At 38.2% G+C, this 24,790-nt stretch overlaps 1 protein-coding gene across 1 annotated transcript in view; it reads left to right on the top strand.

Annotated features, from left to right (window-relative positions):
• Nucleotides 1–24,790, top strand: part of MLIP (muscular LMNA interacting protein) — a 62,028-nt gene that overhangs the window by 12,834 nt on the left and 24,404 nt on the right. The window contains exons 5-11 of the mRNA XM_057372187.1: nt 4,603–4,674; nt 13,145–13,210; nt 13,292–13,375; nt 13,470–13,529; nt 15,185–15,229; nt 17,586–17,630; nt 23,329–23,454. Of these exons, the coding sequence (XP_057228170.1) occupies nt 4,603–4,674; nt 13,145–13,210; nt 13,292–13,375; nt 13,470–13,529; nt 15,185–15,229; nt 17,586–17,630; nt 23,329–23,454 (498 nt within the window). The remainder of the gene's footprint in view (nt 1–4,602; nt 4,675–13,144; nt 13,211–13,291; nt 13,376–13,469; nt 13,530–15,184; nt 15,230–17,585; nt 17,631–23,328; nt 23,455–24,790) is intronic.

The following is a 24,790-nucleotide window of genomic DNA, read 5'->3' on the forward strand; positions in this document are numbered from 1 at the left end:
CCTCTGATCTTTGGCACTTCTCGGATCTTGTTGTGCTGGACAGAGGATGAGGGGGCAAGAGAAGCCAGGCKTCCTGCAGCATGAACTGCTGCAAATACAAAAATCTGACACTTGGCAGATCTGCCATGCTCCTGCTGTTTGTCATCCTCCCATCACTGCAGTGTGAGAATGAGCAACGATGGCAGCTGCTGCRGGAGGGCTTGGGAACATGTCACACTTTAGATTTAAAGGTGTGCCTCAAGAATGGGAAAGGAAGGAAAGGATATCCAAAAACATGCAGCTGGTAGGTGAAAACAAGGGGAACTGCTAYGCAAAAAGGAAGAGTAAATTGCAGAAGGCATCAGAGCTGCAGGAGGCTTTCAAACCTCTTTTATCTTATCTTCACACTCTGTGCTTCCCTTGTGCTCTGCTCCCTTCTGAGGGAGCATAACTCATATCTGAGCTCTGTCCATCACAGAAAGTCTATCATAGTTTACTGATTTTTTTTCTCTCAGCACAAAATTACAGCCTTGTCAGCCAGATCAAGTTGTGTCAGATGTGTTCCTAACAGCTTGGCCGTGGCAGGGGTGACTTGAAAATGTTAATTGGAAATGAGAGGTTAAAATCAGCACAAAGTAGCAATTGTCCTAAATGGTTCTKTTAAAAAACAAACAAGCCAAGGCGAACCATTATGCCTAGCAAAGCAGCACAGTGTTGTTACACCTTGTCAGGATTATTTAGTGAAACAAAAAGAGATCTGAAAATTGTAGAAATTCCAAGAAAAAATCCCCTGAGACAAAACTGAAAGGCATGATTGAGCCTGCAGATTGCAAAACAGTTGCATTTCCTGCTAGTTGATGTATTGAGCACTGTGAGGTCTCTGGCAGTAARGAAATTCTCTGCTTGTGACACAGAGCAATTGCCTGGGCTTATATCTGCAGAGGTTTTTGTGCTCTTTCTGTCTTTCCTACTGGCCCTTTTCCTACTAATTCTGTCCTAATTCTGCTTTATCATGCAATATGGTGACACTTTTCATATTGCCCCACCATCTCATGGAGACCAGGAGCGTGTCCACCTGGTGTAATTTTTAATCATGCAGACAAAGATGACTCACCTGGAGATGTGGAAGACCTAAAATATCTAACTACCTGAAATAAAATGTAACACAGCTGGGTGTTCAGTGCAGGAAAGGTCTGGCATGGCTCCRCAATGTGAGTCTGAGATTTCATCTGCAGTTGATAATAATGAACATCCAATACCCCAAGCTCCTGCTCTCACTTATTTCCATCCCTAGAAAATGGCATAGCTCAGTGAACTGATGTGTTAATGGCAGCAGGCTGTCCAATAACACCCCATCCTCAACCCCAGTATACTTCCGGAGAAAAAAAAAGCAAAGTTTTGAGGAGAGACATCTTTAACATCCTAAACAGCCTTTAGGTTTCTTTAGTACTAATCAGCTCAGCTATAGAATTAGCCAAAAAGCAGATTGCATCATCTGACGACTGTTGATGCATGACAAAATTTTTTCATGTATGAATATGCTGAGTGAACAACAAGGGGAAACCACAGAGTCTAGAAATGCCTGTCTGTAGCATGTGTAATATGGCATGTGTAATTTTTCAACCTTAATATTGTTTCAACAGTAGTTGCAACAACATTAAGACATATTAAACCAACACCTATTAAACCAGAAGTCGGACATGCACCAATTAATACAAATCAAAATTAATTTGTTCAACTGTTTGTGTATGCATATATAAGCATGTGYTTTCCATGTGTTAATGATTTTAAAATAGGAATGTTTTGAAAAGTAAATATAAACATAAATCCATAGGTCAGTGTGAAGTGTGAACTTTGTGTGACCACAGGAAATAAAAGCCCTCTCCCTGGATTTTGAAGATGCTTTGGTAGTGTTCTCATGGACCTAATAGAGCAAAATGGACAGTAAGATGGGGTAGGGACAGATAAATTCCTGATTCTGCAGGGAACAGTTGTTAAAATAGTGCCTTCTGACTTTCTGGTTTGGAAAAAACKTTGTAGCGGTTTCATGGGCTATCATTCTTAGATATTCTTTGATTTTTCCTATTTGAATATAGCTCAGGAATGCACATAGATGTACCCAAAACAGTTGGGGAACAAACTGACTCAGCTGCATACTCTACCATAAAGCAGGAGAGATTATTCTTGAGGAGTTCTATGCTACCATGGCTGGTCACTGATTTTAAGCCTTCATAGGGCCTGTCTAGCACATGTTGCAATGCACTGTGGATATCCTAGGTGATCATTTCAACAAGAAAATGAGGACATTTTCCCCTGAAATCCCCAGCCTGACATTTGCCCAAGCTCTGATGTTAGAATTGGTTTGCTTTTGTCTATACCAYGGTGCAGGCCAGCAGACCTAACTGTCCATGGCTGTTTAAAATTACTGCTAGATTCCTATGAAGCAGATTATTAAATGAAAAAAATAATTTTAATTAATATGAAATAATGTGTAAAGAAACATATTTATATAGATGAGAAACTGAATTAAAGTCTTTCCACTCATCTCAGACCTGCAAAAGTAGCACGTTGCTCACAGGTTCTACAGGATCTGGAAGTCATGAAGCACATGAAAGCAGTATAGAAACTTTTACATTTTGACAGTCTTTTTTAGTTCAAAATGATCATAGTTTTCATATATGTTGCTCCTTTCATCATATGTAAGAGCCTATGGGCTAGTGAAGATGTGTTCCATGTATTTCACACATTCAATTACACAATTTTTTAGTTTAATATTAGCTATAATCAAACAAGGATACATTTTGTGAATATGCCTATTTTAATGTTTGCAATTTGGCCTTCCATCTCAGAGACCATTATTTTATATCTTATGCATACAGAATTTGTATATRCATACATTTATCTTTGAAGCTGTGCAGTGTTGCTGTCTAAATGTTCAAAGGGCAGGATTCAACTCACATGACTTCTGACATTTGGAAGTTACATATCCAAGCACAACTTAGGGGATTCTATTACAGCTAATGGAGAGAATATGGGGTATTTAGAAATTGGTTTTGTTTTACCTTTCTAGTTGCGTATTTTGGGATGAGATTAATTCTGTAGAAATGCYTATGATTAGAAAAAGCATGATTAGAAAATTTTGACTGAAGAACCTGAATGGCAGACATCTAAGTTAGAATCACTAAATCTCATGTGAATTACTACTCATGCTCCATTGCCCTTCCCATCAAAAAATAGAAAAACAAGTTCAGTTCCAGCATTGCATTCATCTGCTTTCTTCATTCAATGATTGCTGTGCTGACTTCTTGAATGATTCATTCTCCAGCTTCTGACTAAAGCAGACAATATTATGCATAGAAAGAATTAACAGGTTGTGCCCTACAATATTTCAAAATAGGTGTCCAGAAAAGTTTCTTGTCTGAATTAAAATTTTGCCCACTCTGCTGTCATTGAGACTTTTAGTAGATATAAAGAAAAYAAAGCAGTAACAAAAGCATGACCCAAAGTACAACTTGCTGTTTCAGACTGTTATAATCATAGGTATTTACTGTTGCAGGTAATGGTGCATTAAAAAACCTGATCTGATTAACAAATAACTTTTCTGGCTGCTTATCACAGTAATAATCAATCACTAACTTCAAAATCTATTTTTGTGTGAATTTATGATTTATTTTGTTAGACTGTTGCCTAAAAGGGAACAATGTACCAAATCTTTATTTAATAATAATAATAAAAAAATCTAGCAGCCATGTGATTAAGAATCCTAGCTCTTGAAATCATATAAYTAGAAAAGAATCTCATCAATCTTTTAAAAATTACTGAATTCAACCTCTATATTTGCAAAGAAAATGTGAAAATTATGGTTTGCAGAGAGTTAAAAAATAACTGGGCAAACTAATAAGTCTAAAATATAAATTATTTGAAAATAATRATTTTTGAGGTTGGGTCTTAGAATTTTTGTACCCAAACCCATCAATTTTGTATGGTTTAGATTGCCAGTGCTGTAAGCTTTGTTAGAGTGTGAAAGTTCCTATACTTATTTTGTTTGRGTGGTAGCTAAAAAGCTGCGTCAAGGCTTAAATGATCTATCCACTCACACAAGCAATTCAGCATTTAAGGATCATAATCAGCCTCATGAGAGCCAATCACAGAAATCCCTCTGATTTGTGGTTCAGGATCATACCACTCAGCAACAGCTTTTGAAGTGGATGCACTGACAAAAGTAGCTGTGCATTTTCGTATCAAATCACAAGAAAACTTGGGAAAAACTTACAGTCTCTCCTGATATTCATTTAAGGGTGGTAGTCAGCAGAAAGTGGTTAAACTTACTTTGGAAGCTATAAACTGAACTTACTACTGTAAGGTAGAGGAAATTYGCTTTGTCCTTCTTAATTCCTAAGGACAAAACATGTATATAGGAATTAAAAATCTTGACAGAAACGCTAGATTTTCTTTAAGAAATAGCTTTTCCAGGAAATATGTAGGCATTGCTTTGTTGCAACGTGTCTGCAAGATGATTGGAATTGTCTTTCATTCTGTCATACCTTTCCCCTCTCTTCCCTCTCTCTCTCCCTCTTCTACCCTGTTTTACTTGTCTTCCTGCTTTCTGGTTTACCCTTTTAGCAGTACAAGATCAAGACAAGCTACAAGGCATTTGCAGCAATCCCTACAAACACATTGCTTATGGAACAGAAGGTTAGTGTTTGCTCAAACACATGGRCATTGCATTGTATATTTGAGACCATTCCACTTTATGTACAAATTCTGGCATTTCTTTTGGGGGGATACTGCAGAATGTCAGTTCTGGGAACTAACTATCCRGGACCATAATTCCAGTCATTTTTCAGGGTCAATCACTTGCCATTGGCAATCAAAGAAYTTCACTAATCTGAACTTCTGAAAATCAATTTATTATAAAAAGTAAAAAATCCCAATGTCCTAAAGGAATTGCCTTTTATGGCAACATCTCACAATCTGCTTTGTTACTGGAAAGTGTCTGGAGCACTGCTGTTCTGGGACCTGACAATCAGTGGATCTTGGTCAATTAATGATTATTGGACAGCTGTGCTTACACCTGTAAATTTAACATCCAAAACATGCAAATTTGACCGGCTGTATTGTTAAACTGTGAGAACCACCCTGGCCATTGTTCTGACCTCTGTTAACTTCCATTCTTCCTGAACACTTCTTTAGGAGCTAGGCAGTGGGCCATTCCCAGTATGTAGCTTGAGGTAATAATCATTTTCTGTCGCACAGGCACACAGATCCAAACCCCAGACTTCAGTGCTTTGAATTACTACCAAAGTCACAGACAATGAAGGCTGGACTCTGTACCCCTTATTGAGATAAGGCAACTTTGAAAGTCACTTGAAAATTTAAGTTTTGCKTGAAGGGTTCAAAATACCAATGGATGTTTATTTTTAAGATATTTTTTCCAAAGTAGTTTTGCTCAAAAAACAGCCAAGTTTAACAAAAATTTTCTCTGATGATCAATGAGCTAAGTGTCTTACATGTTTAAAGACATGTTTAATCATGCTAACATTTGTAAAGTTTGTAGGTTTATAAGAAGAAGCTTTCTGTTCAGGACCTATCTGAGGAACTCTAATTTCCTTAAGATTAAGCATTCCTGACCACACATCTAAAWATTTATTCACAGATCAGTTCATTTCACTAGTAGTTGGAAAGCTTTAAGTTATAGGAGAGGGTGAACTTAACCATGTACAAAATTTGAAGATGATAACTTTTTCCTTGAAATAATACYGATTGTGGACTAGTAATTATCAATTAACTGCTAAAAATCAGATTTTTTTTTTTTTTTTTTGGAAAAAAAGAGGCAGTCCTTTCTTTTCCAACTTTCTTTTAATCTTGAATGCTTTTCTAATCATTTGCATAACCCTGATCCTTCCCTTACCTAAATCTTGAATGCACTAATGAAGATTATGTTTGCTTTAGCTTGCAATGTGGTGCAATAGAAACGGCTCTGTAAAGGAAAATAGCTGATGCAGGAGATCCTACACCCCTACAGAATGTGTTTTGGGAGGGTTTTGTTTGAGCAGAGAGCCTGTTAGCGGGTGGAAGAATTTGGTGGACTCCTGAAGTGCCACTTCATGGTTGACTTCACCTGAAAGTCACTGTTTGTGCACTCTGACACTGCACCACTCTGCAATCCAATCCAGGTAGGTGACTCTGAGCAGGGGATTCACTCTTAGATTACACTCCTGATGTGAASTAGTGGGTTAATGTCAGCTGTCTGATTGCACTTTTTCAGAAGAAAATGGATTTCTTTTGATGGTCTTGCTGGTACTCTCTGGGGCATTGACTCACAGCCTGCATGTTACTTATCTCCAATACATAAAACTGAGTTGTGCAATCTAATGCCAGCATCTGTAGAAAAAGTAATGGCTCAAAAGATACCTGTGTTTAGAGAGACTCTTGGTTATCCGCTGATGTATTGAAAATTGTAGCCTTGGTGTATCCTTCAGTAGTGAAAGCAGTCATGTAGTACTAATAAGAAATCAATTCTCTGCTGTAGGATTTGCCTTCAGGAGAGACTCTTGACTAATTAACTTTGTAAAGTGTATGTTTCAGAATTGCCTGAGCACACGCTTTCTTCCATCTTGGGAATTATGGATAACAATGTCCTATTGATCTGCAGCAGCAGCTAATTGTGGTGCCCCGCCCCTAAGCCAGTCCCGTTGTGTTAGCTGATAAGAGTTTAGAGAAAGACTCTTTGAGAAAGCATGAAGTAGTCACATGGCACACTTGGRCCCCATTGTACCAAGCCTTAATATCCAAGTATTCCCCTAAAAAATGTTGGGTGGGGAACTCATGATGCATTCTAGCTCAGTGACAGCAGTTACATTTTTCCCATTTTATGCAATGCATTTTATGCACAGCATTAAAAAGAAAATCCAAACCAATAAGATTTTAACTGCATAAGTGATGTTTTATTAACATTAGCATAATGGTTATGTGATTGGAAATACAACATTTTTTTAGGATACATTTTTTAGCCTAAGGTGCTAAAAGAAGTGTTTTGCTCTGTGATTAAATTAGAAATGCACATTGTCAGAAATAAATTTTCCCCACTGCAGGAGTAATTATGTTACTTAAGTGGTCATGAGAAATAAAATTAGTCAGAATTGTATTGTGGGTTATTTTAGTAAYAATTCATCTGCACTATTAATTAGATCCCACAACAGAAAACTGCCACTGATGTGCCATGTAAGGTGCTATGATTTGTCTCCTCTAAATTGTCTCCTTGTGTCTARAATTTTTTCTCAAGTTTTCTTTTGTGTTTGTGTAGAAGCTTTAATTTTTAAACCAGCATTTTTCAGTTTCTGCTTATGAAACCATTAGGCTGTCATCTTCTTATTGTTTTTTCTAGAATATGTTCTTCTTATCCTTCAGTACTGTGACTCAAAGAGAGKTGTTCAACTGTGTGCCCATTAATAGAGAAGAGAAGGCTTATTGGYTACATATGTGTATACTCTGAGTAACCCAGAAGTGGCTCAATCTCATAAAATCTCCTCACTGGCACACTTCCCAGCTGTCTGAGTTTGTATGAACCTGATGTTTCTACACCACCTGTTCTTTAATCAGAAAAAGCCCTATCCAGGACATCTCTTYGAACGCTGGGCTGTAACTTCCTTCACAGCCAGAAGACCAAAATGTGYTTTTTAAGGGATTTATCCTCAGCTTATCTTATGGTCAGACTCTGTCAGGGAACAGCCAGAGTGGGTTACCCCACAGGGAAGGTGAGTCAGGAGCTGAGATGGCAGCAAAGGTGGCAGGACAATGTCCTCACCAGCAAGGGCACAGCTCCACAGTGCCTGAGCAAGGACGGCAGAAATGCTGATGATGAGCTGRTGACAATCAAGGTCAGTCAGCAGTGCCATCACAGCCACACAAATTCAGAGCTATGAGGTTGGTCCACAGACTGTGGTACTGAACTCTCCAGCCCAGCTGATGATAGGATCCACAGGGCAGAAGAGGAAGCTGAACAAATTCAATAGAGGCAAAAATTTGACTGAAAGAATTCACCACTACAAAAAATTGCTGGAGACTGACACAGGCTCTTTGTCACAGAAATTGAAAAATCAAGACAGGACATTTTTCTAGCCCCACATATACAAATTCCAGGTAGTCCTGGGGTTTAAAGAAGTCAGATGAGGTGAGCACTGTTATTCCTTCTGGCCTTATTAATGTTGAGATGGTGAATCCCTCCTCTGCAGACACTCACTCTTGTGTAGGTTCTACAATTTTATRGATGTGATCACAATCTAATTCAAAATTCCATTCCTAATTCAATACTATTTAAAAAGTAATGTGTCTACTATTTAGAGGGTGTATTTATCAAATATCCACTACAATGTCTTTCAGTCAAAACAGATAGATGAAGTATTTATTTCCAGGATCTACAGAAAAATTCATAACTTTATATGCCTCATGTTAAGGAAGAAAGGCAATCATTTTGCAGTTGTAGAGCAATAAAAGAGCTTGTTTGTAATAATAACCAAACGTGCCAATGTAGGAACACCCTAGCTCCTCTTTCTTTCTTGGGCCTTGAAAGCAGTCCCTTAAAACACTCCAACTTCATCTTAAGGATTATGTAAAATTTGAGATGTAACAAAAAACTGTTTTAGGCTTTGGATTTATGAGCCAAAAAAAGTCTTCTCTGAGCAATTCAGTGGTCTTTGGTCTATGCAGGGGAGTCTGGGTTTGCTGTATTTGTTCAGCTACACATCCTCTGTACATGCTGATTGGAGTGAATTTCCCTTATCTGGGCTTCATTTTGATGGGAAGGAAACAGCCATACAGACTTGGTGCTGCAGTTATTCTCAGCTTGATCTGGGGTTGGCATTAAGATAGGTATATCTACATTTTACAGCCCAGGATGATGGAATCTGTCATTAAACACACCTGCTACACAGCTGWGACCTCACACTTACCAAGTCCTCTGAAAAACACCAGGTATAAATATCTACAGATAGAAGAGTTGCAAYTGTTGACTCATCTGGATTGTGTTTATCAACTTGTTCCAATCAGACAACAATAATTTCAGTTCTAAATCAGTGTAGAAAAAGTAAAACAAATCTTTCCATATTTTGCTATACTTCTGGGAAAAYTCCAAAGACCTGGTTATTACTTCCCATCATCTACAAAACAGATGATGGGCAGTGCAGCATATTCTCCTTGTGGAAGAAAAAAAAGAAAAGAAAAAGGTATTTTCCTCTGCACGCAGAAGGAAAAAGAGGTTATACTGGGTTTTGGGTTTGATTGTTTTTTGTTTTTTTTTTTTTTTTTTTTTTTTTTTTTTTTTTTTTTTGGTTTAATTTTTTTTTTTAATGAAAAGGGAGCAATGCAACTGAGGAAATATGGCAGTGTTCAGCTACATTGAAGACCCAGCTTTAAATTCTTGCCTTTAGGAAAGTCCTACTTACTGTATTATCAAAAATCTATTGCTATGGGAACTGATCACAGCAAATGCAGATCCAGGTCACTCCTTGAAATCACACAGCAGGAAGGTGGAAGCCAATTTTTCCCACTCTCAGATGACTGACCTAAMTGCTGGACGATTGGCTATTGTCAAGCTTGTCAGAACTTTCTGGACCTGGAAAGCAGTTCTGACAAGACTTTTTTTGGGAATATTTTGATAAAAATAGATTTTAATTTTCCCCAAATATTTCTGGTGAGCACTTATCTGGTGAATTTCTTGCATCCACATTATGTGTTCACATCCAAGTGTTTCTCAAGGCTAGAGACGAAAATTTGAGTTAAGAAAGAAAGGCAATAATTTGTGTAGTTGTAGGACTAAACAAAAGACCTTTTTTGTCTGTAATAGTAATCAAATGTGCCAATGTAGGAGCTCCCTCTTTTTTTTCACAGGCCTTGCAGTTTTCAGTATTAATTATTTTATAAGATAGAAAATAGTCAGTATAATTTGAGTGAAATTTTCAGTAAAATCCTCCAGAATTTTCAAGAAGTAAGTTAAAGGAATTAATGTTATGTGAAGTTCCATTATAAAGTGGGATTTTTTTGCATGTGCTGAGAGTTTAGGAAAAAATAGTGATGGGAAAAATATGCTCAGTCCAGGATTTTCACAATACAGTAAGAATAAATYTATGTCAGAGCTAGGTCACAAAATTCATTTTTTCTCTTTCTATTGATGTGATGGTGAATGAAATAATGTTCTAAATTTCCTAAATGTTGCCAAGACCTTTCATTTTTCTAACAAAATACTGGAGATTGTGTTTGGGTAATTTACCAATATCCTTTCAGCTCTGATACAGTTTTAGCAATCAAAAAAGGAAGAAAGAGGAGGGGAAGGTTGTAGTCATCCGTGTTGTCAATGGCATATATGCATCACACACTCAAAGCTGCCCTTTTCAAGGAAAAAGAATTAGYGATTCAGCAACTGGTTATTTCAGTTAAATTACTTTACATTTTCATTATCTAAATTACAATCCTCTTTTAAATTGTGGTATCAGAGTTGTTTCATAYATAATCAAAAATTTGAATGTCTAAATAAGAATGTTCCACTTTTAATATTGTCAGACCATCAGCATAGGAAGTGAATCTTGAATACTGTTGATAATGCTAATCAGCAGTATGTGATAGCAGTACTGCTTTAAATTAATCATAACATTTTTGCATGATAATACCAGTAATTTTGAAAAAAAAAACCAAAACAGTTGTATATTTTTATCTCAAATATTTTCTCTGTGGAAACATGAAGAAAAGAAGGCATGCTGGAAAAAAAACTTGAGATGTGTTTTGAGCAGCTAACAGCTTAAACAGAACCATTTAACTTTGTAGAGGTGATAGGAATATCTATAGGAAGTATAGYTCCCTGTTTCTTCTCTTTCTTTGGAGGACTCAGCTATTCAAATAAGAAAAAAAAAGAAAAAGAAAAAAGAATTAAAGAAATTTGATTAATCGGTTTGAAGATTAAAATTTTCTTTTCCAAACGTTCAGAAAGGGAGAGCACTACAGTTTTTTCTAGCTCKGCTCCTGCATGATGGTTGTATCTCAGAGGGATTGTGGAGGACACAGACCTTGGCGTGTAAGGAATTCACCTGAATTCCTTAGTTACTGAAGGCTCCAAAATGGAAAGATATTCTTCATTTCTACTGAAACAGATAGATGTTTGCTTCTTAAGTTAGCCAGAGTCTTGGTTCTGAATACAGACTTTTGGATGTAGCTGTAATTCCTCTAGAAAGATTCCCCCAAATCTTCAGGGTGGTTGTTTCTTACCCTTGATTGTGTTCATCCACTATTCTGGTGAAGTGAATGTGAAACAGAAACATGTAGGTTTTTTCTTAACAATTCCTTTATTATGTTTATTGTGTTACTGGTTTCTTGGGGGTTTTGAAAAGCTCAGGTGTTTCCCCATTCCAAACCCTTGATTGATTAAACGTTTTCCAAACTCACATTCAGACTCATCGCCCCTCTACAACAGGCTGCTGTGTCAATCCTGACCCTAATAGACACTGAAATGACTCTTCTACTAAATTTTATTGCTTCATTTCAAGTTTACCAGAAGGATGTGATCTTGAGTGGAGTCGAACCAGGGCCACTGTGCTTGAGTGCAGTGCTGAGCTCAACTTAGTGGAGCCCTCCTCTTTGACAGGACTSTCTGTTGGTATTTTAGGAACTTCAGCTGGGAAACAGCAGAGATGAGAAAATATTTATTTTCATGGTCTGTCTTGGGATAAGATTACATTAATTTCTGTATATCACAGTGAATCACTTTTACTTTTTTTACCTTTTGAACTACAACTACTCTAAAGTCAAGAGAAGGAGAGGAAGGAAGAAATGTTTGGAAAGCAACGACTTTTATTTTAATAGAAGACATGGTGTTCCATAAATGCACTTTTGTGCAAGATAATTTGTGCATAGTATTAGAATAATGATAAATAATATTAAAAGTAAATTTTCATTTAGGTGTATACAGATATATGCTGCCAGTAACTGGACAAGWAAAGAAATCAAATGTACTCAGAAAAGAAAAACTCAAAAATAAGTATGCTTATTTTCTTTTTTATTTTTGAAAAGATTCTCACACTTCCCTCACAACTCCACAAATGTCTTTTGTATTTGGCAGCCCTCATATCTTCCTCACTGGGACTAGTCCATTCCCACAGAATCCCACATGTATGAAAAAGGGCTTTACTGGAATGCTATTTTTTTCTCTTATACTTTTTTTTTTCTTAATAACTGATGAAGTGAAACCTTACAAAAGCATAATGTGTTAAACAAAAAACTCCACAAACCCTGCAGTTCCCTTCCCTGTAGTCCAGCTTCACACATCAGCAGGCTTCCAGGGTAATTTTTGGTCTCAGCATGGTRTCTATTTGAAAATCACTTCAAAGCAAAACTGGGTGATGGCAGGGAGAGTGTGCTTCACAGATTCTGGATGAAGATGAAAAGGGAACTGAGCAGAGGATTTTGGCTTTTGAGGGTGTTTTGTGACCCTTATGAAATGAAGGGATCAGCAAACTGATTTCCACTGTTCTCAAACCTGTTCCAAGTACTGGCATAAGAAAGTGAGAGATATATCCAAACACAAGAAGCTTGTATTTTGTTTTGGAAAGAYTGCATACCTGCTTATCACAGATATAATATAGAACATATTTTGCTCCATGCATTTCTATTTCAGGCTAAAACCCATGAATGTCAAACACTATTGTTGTTAAAAGGTGGAATCGACATCCTCTCTAAACAGGAGACACTTTTTACAGAAAACATCTACCAAAGGAAAAGAAATGGCTTCCTGTGTGTTTGGGTCCCTGCCCTGTCCGCCTGCTCTCAGCTGCTTTATCTCTGCTGGCATRCAGCAGGAGCTCCCAACGCCCCTGTGGCACACACAGTACACACTCTCCGTGTCACATTTWCTGTGAAGGAGGGGATATTGTTGAAGAGACAATTTAAACTGGTAGTTTCTGATTTCCAAACCATTCCCCCTGCTTGCATACTCCATTCTCYGCAAACCTCTATCCACATTCTGCGTCAGGTGTTGGTAACCTGAAGAACATTATTTGGCCTGTAATTTCTTTTTTTTGTCCATCTTTCCATGGTAAAAGTAAATATTGGAAAAAATGTATGTTTGCTTGGTTTTTAAAATTTTCAACTCGGTATCACATCAATACCTCTTGAATTGCAGGCATTAGAAGAGCCAGCCAAGCCTCCTAGCGTGACTGAAGGCACTGCTTTGGACACTCATTCAGAGGTAGTGCTGTTATTTATCGTTCAGATCTATATTTGAAAGCAAAAAGAAAAGTTTACTGAGTGATCCATTCTCCCTTTTCAGATGTGCTCYCCTGCCCAACTCAGACAACAAACAGAAGAGCTGTGTGCTGTCATTGACCAAGTCCTGCAGGACCCACTGACTATGGTAACCATCAGTTTGTGGAATGGACTTAGTCTCTTCCTTTCCTTTTGTCTCTTGCCATTAATAAGTCCATTCTCTGTTGAAAATAATTTTCCAGCGCCGATGTGAGTCTTCTCCAAGTTTTCTGCAGATGAGCACGGAGACAGATATTGGCAAGGTAGGTGAACAAGCCCACCTCCACACCAGGAGTTCTTTTCAGGTAGATATCAAGGCAGGGAAAATCTGTAGGCAGTAGAGACTGTCCCAACAGTAAAACCAATGGCAACAAAAAGCTGCAGCTGAGAAATGCAGCATTAGAGGAGTTTGGTGGTTAAAAAAGCATGGAAGGACAGACCTGTAGCCCTGGAGTCAGTGCAGTCTTTGCTGCAGGATGCTTTCCTGAAGTCAGGAGATGTATTATGAAAGAGAAAGAGGATAAAAATCTCATATACCTTGCCTGCCCTGTGGCAAGATCTGTGGCCTTCTCCCAGATTTCATCCTATCAGTGTGCCCTTGCAAAAAAGCAACCAATGYTTCTAGCTTCAGTGACAGAAGGCATCTTTCAGAATAGTTTTTTTTTTTTAAGTTCATTATTTATTTTCAAATAATGGGATAMTTAAATTAATAAATAGACTTGCTCTGAAGTTCTGATTTCATTTTAAGTCTCACCACTCCCAGAAGGAGGATGTCTGCATCTCTTTCTCCTGGTTAAATAAGAAATAGGTAGTGAGAGCCAGGGTCTAAACTTCTGGTTTCATTAAGTTATATTGATTGAGTGTCTTCTGGGTTCAGAAGGATGGCTAACCAAGGGAAAAAGGTACTGCATTCAGTTTGCTCCAGGTAAATTTAAATTTATCATGGTAGCTACAGGAAAGTGAAAATGGCAGAAATCCAACTAAAAATGGGAGGAAAGGAATTTCTGGCAGATGAACACATCAAAAAGTTAATCCATTAGAAATAGCCTGCTGAGTGTCCAGTCCACCATGCAAACATAGGGCACAGGTCCAGCATTTCTGAGTGGCTCTATTGAATATACAATTCAAGTTTAATTATCTTTTTTTCAAATTACTTCTGTCAGTCAGCACGCAGTGGTGAATTGGACTTCAAGAGGCTGAAAGAAATGTGGTAGCAGCTGAAGGACAGGCAGATACTGTCATGGAGAGTGTTTTTCAGTGCTTGAAGAATCTGGAGTTCTGCTACAACACTGAGCTATAGTATCMAAAAGCTATTTCCTTGGGCAATTAAGAATAGAAAGCATCTTTTAGCAGTCATGAAATCAAATTAAAGGGGAAAAAGGTGAGYTTCACAAGATGTAGCATAGGGACCAAGCTAAAGGTGGTGAGGATCTCAGAATGAGATAAAAAAGTGCTTAACAGGGTGTTAAAGGAGGTCATAGACATGAAAAAGAGTTGATACGTAAATGCCTTAGAATTACTATGGAATTAGTCAAATGAAAGCATGTTCTTGCAAATAAGAGCATGGAGAGGGAGCATTTCAGGTTATTTTGTGAGCAAATGTAACTTAAATTTCATGTGGCAACCACACCTATGGCTAAGTAGGCATTTTGTTATGAGAGTTCTCATATTAAATGCTATCCTAAAAGACCAGGATCAATGTTTCTGAGCAGTAAAATGAAGCAGTTTTTTCTACAATAAACATACAAGCAAAACTTAAATATGCCTTAGTCTCATGTATGGTGTGAATCTTTCTGGAAAACATCAGTTTTTCTGAAGTTGAGCAATTAATAACTTCTCAGAATGTTGAAAATCTCTTGGAGTTACTGTTCAGAGTAACTCAATATATTGATTATATGTCTATTTATTTTTTCACAAGACGTCAACAACACTTCAGAGAGCAGCWGGGCGTGAAACCAGATATGTAAGTACTTTTACAATTACTCCATATTTTTTATGCAGAAGTGCTTATTTTGTCTGCTCTTAGACAATACTGTGTGAGTCTGGACAAGCATCTACTTGTGAAAGCAGGTGTTGACTAACATAGAGAAGCAAATATATCACAGTGCTGCCATTTGAGACTTGAGGCATTTTCCCACTGTAGTAAATCCATCATGGCTGGAGAGTCTTCAGTTCTGTGTTGATAATTTTACCTGTATGAATATGATGTTAAAATTAATTTCCTCACACACTCTGTTGTTGTTTCAAGCACAGGGTAAGAGCTCAGCTGTTGGGTAAACAGACTCTTTTGGGTGCTGAAGGGTGCATTTYTTTGGGCTCAGCCGGAACCCTAGGGGACGTGCTTTGGTGGAAGTCCTTTAGTTCTTGCTTCTCCATCAGAATTTGGGGTTGATCCAAACTTTTCTCTCCAAGGTACAGAGCTGGCTGAAAACCCATAGTTTAGATGAATAGAGAATGTTTTGTCACATACATACATGTTCCAATATATGACAAAAATATCTATATTGAGTAATTTTCTCAATTATTGCAATATTAAACTCAATTAACATTTTAATTCTCTCTRGCATACACAGCTACTGCAGGTTCCATATTTTACTTGCAACTCCTCTAGTCATGTGGTGAGAAATCTCAGCTTACTGTTCATCATTCAGCATTTCTACTGAACTTCAAATCAAAGCAGTGCTGGCAAAGCAATAGAGGTCTCCCAGTTTCATGCCAGCACAATTCTTGACTGATCAATTCAATTTTGCTTCCTGAATGTGGCAGTATGCATATTTTATTGCATACTGTGATTTTCACTTGACAGATTGTGCTGGCTCATACTAATTAGGAAGAATATCAGAGGAGAGCTTTTTAATGAAATAAAACAGTGTACTTCATAGGTAGTCTTTGAGAACAGAGTGTGTTTAATAACACTCCAGTGCAGATCTCCAGCTCCCAAAACTGGGGCTGACATATATTATAAATTCAGGCCTTCAGTTTAAGGATGCCTAGGAATACAGTCAATTTCTCTTTTCTGGCATGGAAAACCAACCTTACGAACAGCCTCTTTTCAGTCTCCACCAGAACTTTCTAGATAAATAAAACAAATAAATGTTTAAAAATATGTTTGGGWATAACATAGAGCCTTATTGGTAGGCTAGCCATTCCTATAAATTGTACAAGTGTGTTGAATTTTTTGTGTGTCAGGAGACAGATTGGGGTGCCCAGGCTGTGCTGCTGGGACTGCCTAAACTTGGTGGGTCCAGGCTCCTCTGCACTCTGCCATTTTTTTGTTTTGCAACTGAATTAATTTTACTAGAAGGAATTAAAATGTCAATTTAGAAATAGAATTTTTTTTGTATTTATGATATTTAACATTGAGATGCTTGTCAAAATGTTGCTTTGAGGGCATTTTTGATTAAAAGAGGAGCTTACATTTGCTTATGAGTAATACTAAAGTATTATTTATAACCACCATATATAAAGACATATGTATCTGCACATGATAATATTGCTAGGTAGGTTATATAGAGTAGTAGATTTTACAATTGTGTGGAAATGGCCTGCCATTTAACAATTAAAATGTTATAGATTTGCCTTGGCCTCAGCTAACTTTTGTTTTCTCATGTRCTTCAGAACSTTTTAAAGATKTAAATGATTTTACAAATAACAACGRAGTGTATASAAAGTATGAAAACTAACTTCAGTTTATACCAGCTGACAACTAAATACTACAGTTGAAATTTAACATATTTTAAAACTTTTATAGTCTTCAATATGATCACATTCACTATTTAATAATAAATCTCTGTTTGCTTTAGGGATGATACTACTGATTTTTAATAATTATATGACTCTCTAGATAGGAATTTTSTAGATAGGAAAAAATGAATGTTACTGACATGTTACTGACATGTATGCTTAAGTAGGATTGTTCTGGTCCTCCTACTGTAAAGTTAGAAAATGTTGAGAAGGTTGGACCAACCTTCCAATACTACTGATAACATTAATAGCATTGATGCCGCAAATTAACAAACAGTAGAAGGCTCAGAAAAAATAAGGATTAAAAATTAAAGATTAGATCACAATGAGAAAGGAAATTTTGTTGAACTTTGAAAAAAAGAATCCCTAAAATCTTAACAACAAGCATTTATGTTTGATTATATCTTGAAATAAACTGGAAACGAGAATATTTTATATTGTGTCATATAACTGCATCAGTGGGAAAAGCTTCTGTAACTAAGCTAAGCCTAGTGCTGTACCTGGATTTTTCTCCGTCATCATTATAATCTCAAAGATATTGCATATAATACTGTATATATTCATCTTTTTTGCAGGCCAACCTTTACAAATCGGTGCCTATTGTTGCTGAGAGTCAGCTGGTATGTATAGCACAGCTGTGTTACACTGTCAAAATCTGCACAAGCACAAAATCTTATTATTATTTGCTTTCTTAGTTCTTTGAAAAAACTGCAGTCAACATCTTTTTACAAAGCTGCATTGCTTCTACAGAGCTATTTCTTTTTTCTGTGCTGAATACACACCTGTTTTAAGTAGCTGTAAATCCTGACATGGGCCAAATGACAAGCTACAATCCTATTGAATCTTGAGGTGTATGATAGCAGCAGAGTCTGCTGCAGGTTCTTGGATGCTTTTAATATTCTACTTTTACTAATTCGTTTAAATGMAACAAGATTCTATTTTGTTAACTCTGTTTTACATCAAAGCTGCTTTAACTAGTAAAAAGCAAGGGTAAGATCAAATAAGAAAGGGAGATTATATATCAGATGTTCATTTTAGCTCTGATCACAGTTTCATCTTGGTGGAGCCAAACTTTCTGAAGAAGAATCAGAAGAGAAGTCATGGAGCCTGCCCAAGTGACAGTGACTTCTAATGAATGCTTAGGGATAAAAGGAGATGTGGGTGAAATTTTTTCCCATTGTATTTCAATTAGTGAAATCTTAGGGACTTCCTGAATCAATCTCTTCTACCTAGAATTCTTTGACTATGCCTTCTTTCATTATTTTTTGCCAGTAACTTTTTGAATTTTGTTACATTTTGGTCTCATAGGGACCAAACATTCTCTAGCAATAGGCTTTACTTTTTGATTATTCATGGTGCAAAACAGCATTTTATTTCTTTGTTTTAAACCTGTGACTTGACCTCAGTTCCTGTTCTGAAACAGCAAATAAGTTTTCTTCCTTCACTTTGTTAATAACATCAATTATTTTCTGGGCATTAACAATAATATACTTCTACTCACCTCTGTTTCATGTAGAAAATTAAAAATTGTTTGGTCACTCTGAGAAATACGGATACTGTTCCAYATCACTGATGGTCCTTCTTGCCCTTTTCTGTATTGATTTCAGGTTTTTGTTTTTGAGGTTGGGAGACTAAAACCATAAACTGCTCTTGTATAGCTCCAGATACTTTCTATTTGCACAAGGATGTTAAAAGGTCTTTTATTGTGGTTTCTATTCCTTTCTTAATGATTTATAGTAGTTTCTTTAGTTCTTACTTGTGTTGAGCAATAAGCCAATGTTTGCACAGGACTGTATACAAAAAAAGCCAAGTTATATTTCCTGAGTAGTGAGAGCTATTTTCTGAGCGAATGAGTTCATTGGTGCATGAGCATCAGCAAATTTAGGATTAATTTAGTTTTTCACTGTGAAATGTACCAGTGCTGTATTCAGTAATGTTTCCCCTGCCTTTTRTCATTCATTCACTCAGCGTTGTAAGATTTCTCTGTAACTCGTTGCGCTGATATTTTGTTTTTACTCTCCTAATCAGTATTACCAGCAAACTCTGKGACCTTACCAGACACTCTTTTCTAGCTGATCTGCATCCATAATTCAAAGCCCAGATTCCTGTTCTGATCTCTGAGGAGCCCTGTTTGTGACTAATTCCAACCCTGCTGCTGTGGACMRGGACACCTTTCACTAGACCAGGTTGCTCAGAGCTCCATCCAACCTGACAAAGGGCTGGGGCATCCACAACTTCTCTGGACAAACTGTTCCAGTGCCTCACCACTCTCACAGTAAACAATTTCTYCCTAATAGCTAAACTATASCYACCCTCTTTCAGTTTCAAGCAAATCCCCCTTGTTCTGTCACTGATGAAATGGGGTTGCARCTGGGGCCTGACCCACCAGTTTGAGCAAGATCTCAGGGGTGACCAGTATCATAATAACGGGAGAAAATTACAGATGAACATGCCCATGCATCTGCCAGTGTTCCACCTTCTGATTCTTCAGACAGATATCATACAAATTTTGATGCATTTTCATGCAAAATACCTTCTGTTCCTGAAAGAGGTTGGCCATGTCCCTACTGCCTATACAGAAGTACCCTAGCCCACCCTGTAGCTTATTTCTAATGGTGCACTTGCTGGTCCGGACCAAAACCACACCAGAGAATACCCTGGCATTGAATGAGTATCGCTGATTAAGGATTGGCTCTGGAATTTGTGCCTTGACCCTGTGAAATTTGCTGAAAGTTCTGTACACATATGATGGCAGCCCAGTGCTACCGTAACGGCCTTTACCATTTTTTGATGTTGTTGTGGGAAGATGAAGTTTCCTTGGCAAAACTTAGTTTTAGCTTGCTTGTCAGCATGTCAGCTGTGACATCTGCCATCAAAGAAAGATTTCAACTTCTTAGTTTTGAATCAGAGATCTTATGTAGCTTGTCAGGGTGCTAATACARTGTTTAGAATTCTGTTGCTGGCTGATATGTGTTGCTCTGTTAGCAGAGTCAGACATAAATGTATGACTCAGTCAGCACTTGAGTGCAAAATGTTGTTTAGAAAATTCTTCCTTAAAAGCATTTCTACAACATACTTTTGGAAGAAGTTTCTTACAAAAGGAGAGTAGCTGGTTTCAGGTACTGCAGATGGCTTTTAATTGCATGGTTACGTGGTGTGGAGGAGTGCTAGAAGGCCATAGGTCCTTTGTCTGCATAATGATGACTGGATAACAACTGTACCTTTCTTTTTAATTTTATATTTACMYTTCTGTTGAAAGCCAGATTTTTGAYAGATGCTTTTTGGAAAAGTTGATAGAAAAATAAGGTTTTTCTCRGTGAATTCTACAAATATATAGTCATGAACTATGGATTATAAATTCATTAAATGAGCACTGCATCTTTTCACTAAGTTGATCTTTGTAATGAAAACATTTTTGATGCAGCTTGGCAGTTTCTACTCTTAAAAAAAACAATTGGTATCACTGCACAGCTGATTTTTTTATTTCAGTTTAATATTTTCTTATTTGATGAGACAAATGAAAGCKCCCCAATCTGTGGAGAGGAGGGATGGGATAAAACACAAATCTAAGGGAAGATATTTTGCTCCCTGTTATACTTGCTGTTCCCAGATGCATTGTGCTTTCTGCCTCTGCTGCCTTCACCTCTGACTCTGGGCACTGTTCTGTCCTTTCCCAGGGCACCTTCTGCACTCTCCCCTCCAATGGACACTGCTCTTGCCTTGTCCTTGCTGGATGCCTGCAGATCTTGTTTTAAGGTGATCCATGGCTCAGTTTGCATGCTACATCCGGTGATCTCAGCTGCATCATTTTAAGCTTGCTTTCATAGTAAGCTTCTCTTTTTTTCAGACTGACTGCTGAAGTGTATTGCTCTTATAAATAGACAGCATGGTGCTATTAWGTACACATGTTTATTTTATAAATAAATCTAATAGTGAATCAAGTTTCTTCTCTGCATTTTTATACCTGGCTGGATACTGAGGACTGGGAGCTGTGACAGCACCTATTTCTGAGCTCCAGCTGGGCAAGCTTCCCCTCTGTGCTGCAAGCACAGAAGGAACTCAGCAGCAGTCTTGTTTTTACCTATATAAGTTGTGACAAAGATCACTCATTTTCTATGGGTTAGTCATAACAGAGGAGAATACAAATGACTCACTTAAAAGTTTAAATTCAATCACAGACCTTCCAAAACTTGACTACTTATGAAATTCGAGTACGTATACTTTTTCCTTCYTTTTTTTKGSYYMMYKRAYMMKKYYWAWTTTWAAWTWWYCCYTWRSCYYCCYTTWRRRKTTWWKSCMMMRKYMRKSTKKYMRRWTTYMMYKKWARWWTTAAAAAAAAAAAATCACAAATTTGAGAAGTTAATAGTAAATTTTTTTTGGTTGACTGGTTGCTAACTGAGGAATATTTTCTTGCTTAAATAATCCAATTTGTCTGAAATGATGGGTATCACATATCTGTGCTGATCAGATTCTCTAAAATTGTAACTGAACTCTTAAAGATTCTGTCACTGTCACTGAGGTGAGCGGCTCTGGTGCTGGCATGATCAGGGAGTGGTCTGCTCTTGTGGGGTGCATGGAGGGGCTTYCTGAGCCAGGGGAACCTCAGAGGGAGTTGGAGTGAAAAACTGGCTGGGTGGCCAGGCTCAGAGAGAATGGAGGTAAAGCCAGCTGGTGGCTGGTCACAAGGGGTGTTCCTCAAGGCTTGGAACTACATCCTGCTCCCCTTAGTGTCTTCACTGATGATCTGTATGAACCAATTTAATGTGTCCTCAGCCAGTTTGCAAACTGAGTGTTTGTCTCCTGGGCAGGAAGGTTCTATGGAGCGATCTGGGCAGGCTGGATTGATGAGCCCMGGCCAATTGTGTGAGGTTCAACAAGAGCCAAGTGCTGGGYCCTGCCCTTGGGTCACAAGAACCCCATGCAGAGCTACAGGGTGGGGGCAAAGTGACCGGAGAGCTGCTCAGAGGAAAAGGACCCKGRGRTSCTGRMYRASAGCAGCTGAGCATGAGCCAGSGTGTGCCCAGGTGGCCAAGGCCAGTGGCATCCTGGCCTGTATCAGCWGTAGTRTGGCCAGCAGGMCCAGGGCAGTGATTGTCACCCTGTACTYRGCACTGGTGAGGCCACACCTCGAGTGCTGTGTCCAGGTCTGGGCCMCTCATGRCAAGAAAGAGATTGAAGGGCTGGAGTGAGTCCAGAGAAGGGCAGCAGAGCTGGTRAAGGGTCTGGAGCAAGTTCTATTTGGAGCTGCTGAGGGAGCTGGGGGTGTTTAGCCTGGRGAAAAGGATGCTCAGGGGAGACCTTATCACTCTCTACMAACACCTTAGTTTTAGTGAGGTAGTGATAGAACAAGAGGAGATGGCCTCAAGCTGTGTCAGGGAAGGTTTATATTGGACATTAAGAAAAATTTCTTCSGACTGCAYAKGGAAGTTGTTGAATCACCATCCTTGGAAGTATTTAAAAGATRTGTAGATGYTGTTCTTAGTGATGTAGTTTACTGGTGGACTTGGCAGTGGTAGGTCAATGGTGGGACACAATGATCTTGGTGGCCTTTTCCAACATAACCAATTCTATGATTCTACATGTCTATCATTTACCTGAAATCGATCATATGTCTCCACTTTTGGTACTATGTCTTAAAATTTCCCCTCATTGGACACAATATTCTGCAGGCATTTAAAAGATGTGTAAAYGGAGTGCTTAGGGACAWRGTTTAGTTGTGGRCTTGGCAGTATTAGGTTTATGGCTGAACTCAATGATGGTTACCTATGTGACTCTATGACTCTGTGACTATGAAATCCAGCATGCAATCACTGGTGTTATTCCCCAGAAAGACTTTCTCCTGACATGTTTCTGCCTGGGTGTAAGTCAACACCATCACATGTTGTCCTTCCTTGTTTCACAGTTACTGTTTTGAGGAGCCTGTGTGAAAACGGATGTGTGGCTGTGTGTAAAGTGTGACTTGAATTTACCAAGTTGCAGCAGAACAGCCAGGAAAAAAACAGCCAGCAAAACCCACAAACCACTGTCTGACAACTCAGTAGYTATTTTTTGTCAGTAAGAAACACATGCTAATGATGAAGTTCCATGCCTAAAAGCAGCTCTTGCCACTTTTGTCCACAATTTGTATTAGAAGTGTCCAGGCAGCATGACACTTGAATAACTTTGGTGGTGAAATATGTCATAATTATAATTTTTTAAAACCTCGTCAGTGCAGCCCCACTGTTTTGAATTGACTTGCCTAACAAATATTCCATAAATTGTAAAGTATTTTGTTATTTTTCTTCCATCTCTTTTCTYCTGGATGTGCCATGGGTCAAGACAAAACCCGGTGTCATTCGTCCTGTGCTGGTGAAAGGAAAGAGTGCACAGCAAAAAGAGGAGCCCTATCAACCTAATCCTTTTAAAAAGTACCTTGAAGAAATCAGTGATCAAAACACTGAGCAGGTGAGTAGCTCTCACCCTGAAGGATTTTGTAGCCTCAGCTAAGATTCCTTAAAGATGAAGGAATAAACACAGATCCCTTTTTGTCCTGGTCTCTTTTTTTTGCAAAGTTAGATGATTTCCCCAGAGGCCTCTGGATCCTAAAGGAAAGTCTTCAAGCTGGTATGGGCAGCTGGGCTTTCTGCAGGCCATTTTTTTTCTGGTGATGTAAAATCCTGTATGTTGAGGAGAGGATCTTTTTATGGTAATAAATATTGTGAAAAAGAAGGTTGAAATCCTGCACTTCCCTGTCAAACAGATGTCTAGATCATAACTTCTAGAAAGTGCTTCCTTCATTTGGGGCCGGGACCTGAATCTCCTCTGAAGAAAAATGATAGCAAGGACTGGGCAAGGTTCACTCCTTCCTCTCCAAGGGAGAGTGCACAGAAGCCCCGCAGTGTTTCTCTTTCACTCCCCAGTGCATGGATCCCCCAAGTCCATCCCTCTCCCTGGTCCATATCCATGTCCCTCCACAGACAGAGGGTACAGTTCTACCACATGTGATGGGCATTACAGGGCAGCCAGTGGGGCAGCAAAGGTGCCGCCTTCTCTCACAGCCCTCTGCATGAAGCCATTGGATCACTTGGCAAAAACACATCTTGAATTTTGCTGACCTACTGCATGAGGCATTATTGCAGAGGAACTCCAGATAAATGGCTGTGACAGACTTTTCTCATACAATTGTTTGTGTGCATTACTGGGAAATAAACCTTAAATATGATACATAATTTGAATGTCCCTGTAGGAGTTTGTTATTAGCCTATCCTGGATGTTTTGAATCTTCCCTGTGGAGTGAAGTATAAGGAAGCCAATAGTCCTCTTGTCAGACATGATGTAAATCTGATACCTTACTAAGTGAATTTCTCTTACTCCTGTGCCCCTCTGGTCACATTAGAGATTTTAGCAATGGCAGCCCTCTCTACTTCCTTTTAAAACACAATATAATTAAGCTTTTAATTTTATCTTTTCCAATTCGCCTCCATAGCTCTGATTTGATGTAGAAAAATCCAAGAATTTCTTAAGAATACTGCAGCAGTAAAGAAGAAAATAATTGTGATATGAGTGGGTTTCAGCAACACATATGTGTGGTATCGGAAAGTTTCTATAGAATGTGGAGTTTATACAAAATATAAGAAAAAAATGAATAAAAACAGTGATTTACAATTAGACTTTGAACTTTTGAGGTTGACAGTGAATATTTGAGTTCAGTGACTACAAGTGAGTTGATAGTGAGTTTTTCATGCTTTAACATCCTGAAAACCTTCTGCTGCCAAGGCACTGTGCCCCCATTTGCCCGGGA

The sequence above is a fragment of the Malurus melanocephalus genome, unplaced genomic scaffold (genome assembly GCF_030028575.1).
Source record: "Malurus melanocephalus ecotype Western Australia unplaced genomic scaffold, MMel_1.1 scaffold_166, whole genome shotgun sequence".
NCBI lineage: Eukaryota > Metazoa > Chordata > Aves > Passeriformes > Maluridae > Malurus > Malurus melanocephalus.